The sequence below is a fragment of the Macrobrachium rosenbergii genome, chromosome 15 (assembly GCF_040412425.1).
Source record: "Macrobrachium rosenbergii isolate ZJJX-2024 chromosome 15, ASM4041242v1, whole genome shotgun sequence".
Classification (NCBI taxonomy): Eukaryota; Metazoa; Arthropoda; class Malacostraca; order Decapoda; family Palaemonidae; genus Macrobrachium; species Macrobrachium rosenbergii.
The window spans coordinates 305,001-307,194 of record NC_089755.1 but is presented as its reverse complement, the minus strand read 5'-3'; the positions used below and the strand labels follow the sequence as shown (position 1 = coordinate 307,194).

Here is a 2,194-nt window from a genome sequence, read left to right as displayed (position 1 = left end):
GGAGTGGATGGGAGTAGTAGTGAAGAGTGGACAGGAGTATAGGAGTAGTTGGGGAGTGAATGGGAATAGTGGGGAGTGGATGGGAGTAGCTGGGGGAGTAGATGGGAGTGGTTGGTGTGAGTGAATGTGGGTAATTGTTGGGAGCAGATAGGAGTATGGGAGTGGTGGGAGAGTGGATGGGAGTAGTAAGGGGAGTAGATGGGATTAGTTGGTGGGAGTGAATGGGACTATGGGAGTAGTGGTGAGAGTGAATGGTAGTAGTTGTTGGGCGTGGATGGGAGTATTGAAGGAATGGTTGGGAGTATGGTAGTAGTTGGAAAAGAGGATGGGAGTAATTGGGGAGTAGATGGGGTAGTTGGGGAATAGATGGGAGTAGTTGGTGGGAGTGAATGTGAGTAGTTGTGGGGAGTAGATAGAAGTATGGGAGTAGAGGGGGAGTGGATAGGAGTTTGGGAGTAGTGGGGAGTGGATGGGAGTAGTTGGGAATAGATGGGAGTAGCTGGTTGGAGTGAATGGAAGTAGTTGTGGGGAGTGGATAGGCGTATGGGAGTAGTGGGGGAGTGGATGGGAGTAGTCAAGGATAGAGTATGGGAGTAGTTGGGAGAGTGAATGGGAGTAGTGGGGAGTGGATGGGAGTAGTTGGGTGAGCAGATGGCAGTAGTTGGTGGGAGTGAATGTGAGTAGTTGTTGGGAGTGGATAGGAGAATGGGAGTAGTTGGGGAGTGGCTGGGAGTAGTGAAGGATAGAGTGTGGGAGTAATTGGTGGGAGTGCATGGGAGTAGTTGGTGTGTGGTTACAAATAGTTGGGGAGTGGATAGGAATAATATGTGGGAGGGGAAGGGAGTAGCATGTGGGAGAGGAGTGGATATTAATAATATGTGGGAGGGGAAGGGAGTAGCATGTGGGAGTGGATGGGAATAGCCAAGGGAGTGAATGATAGCTGGAGGAGTGGATGGGAGTAGTTGGAGGAATAGAAGAGAGTAGTAGGGGAGTGGATGGTATCTACAACAGTAACTCCTTCAGGCTCCATTGAAAAAATTATTATTATTATTATTATTATTATTATTATTATTATTATTATTATTATTATTATTATTATCTAATTCACTTCAGGAGCGTTATTCATAATAAGATTTCTTTAATCTGAATAACTCCAAAAAATTCCAATTAAATTTGGTTGCTCAAGAAATATAAAAAATCAAAAGAGCTTCCCACTGGAAAATCTTACTTACTGATATCCCACACCAAAAAAATGAATACCCTCGTTAATTAAAAATATTACATAAACCTAAAACTAAAATAAACATAGAAAAAGTCTTCACTACCTACGTCTGAAGAGAGATGTTGACTATTTTCTGTATTTATGATAAATGAAAGTAAATGTTAGGAATCTGTTTCATTTAACCAGAGGAAGAAGTCGATTGCCATGATTATATAAATGCTCACTAATTATTCAGCTGTTACGCCTCAGTAGTTCTCTTAATAAGAGTTCGGGAAATATATCAAATTCTGACGGGTACGTTAGTTAATGTTATGTTTTGAAATGATTTAAGGTATGTCAATTAATATATATGTCTATATATATACTGTATATATATATATATATATATATATATATATATATATATATATATATATATATATATATATATATATATATATATATATTCAAGAGCTTAGCAGGTTGGTCTATCTAGCCTAAACACAATCTAAATTCATCTGACTAGTTAGCTAAATTCATGAAAAGAAGTTAACAGTAAATTAAATGGTTTTCAAAAAGAAATGCAAGACCACTAATTAGGTTTTATTGCAAAGATCAGAAGGACACTGCAAGGGGAGCTCCTCATTAGTTCCTTGGCACTGGTATTAAGTTAGTTACAAACAAATAGTGCCAATATCAAAAGACTTTACGATCTAAGGTGAAATTTCTTAAATCTAGAATTAGTTGTCTCTAAAATAAAATCCCACTGTGGGGGAACCTCTAAGGATAAGTAAATGTACAGAATTCTGCCACGTAGGCATATAAGTCTTCAGGAATTACTCTTGAAGTGTTCTTCCACGTTGGGAATTCAGGGATTGGCACCGTGGGCGAACAGGTAGACACACAGCATCAAACACCTATTCTGAAAGATAAACTTACTGTCACTTTGATGCAAAGAAAACACTTTCACGGTCACATACGGAGTGATGAATG

At 39.1% G+C, this 2,194-nt stretch overlaps 1 protein-coding gene across 1 annotated transcript in view; it reads right to left on the bottom strand.

Annotated features, from left to right (window-relative positions):
- Positions 1 to 227: 227 nt before the first annotated feature.
- Positions 228 to 2,194, bottom strand: part of LOC136846828 (uncharacterized) — a 12,497-nt gene continuing 10,530 nt past the window's right edge. The window contains exon 2 of the mRNA XM_067118097.1: positions 228 to 726. Within this exon, the coding sequence (XP_066974198.1) occupies positions 228 to 726 (499 nt within the window). The remainder of the gene's footprint in view (positions 727 to 2,194) is intronic.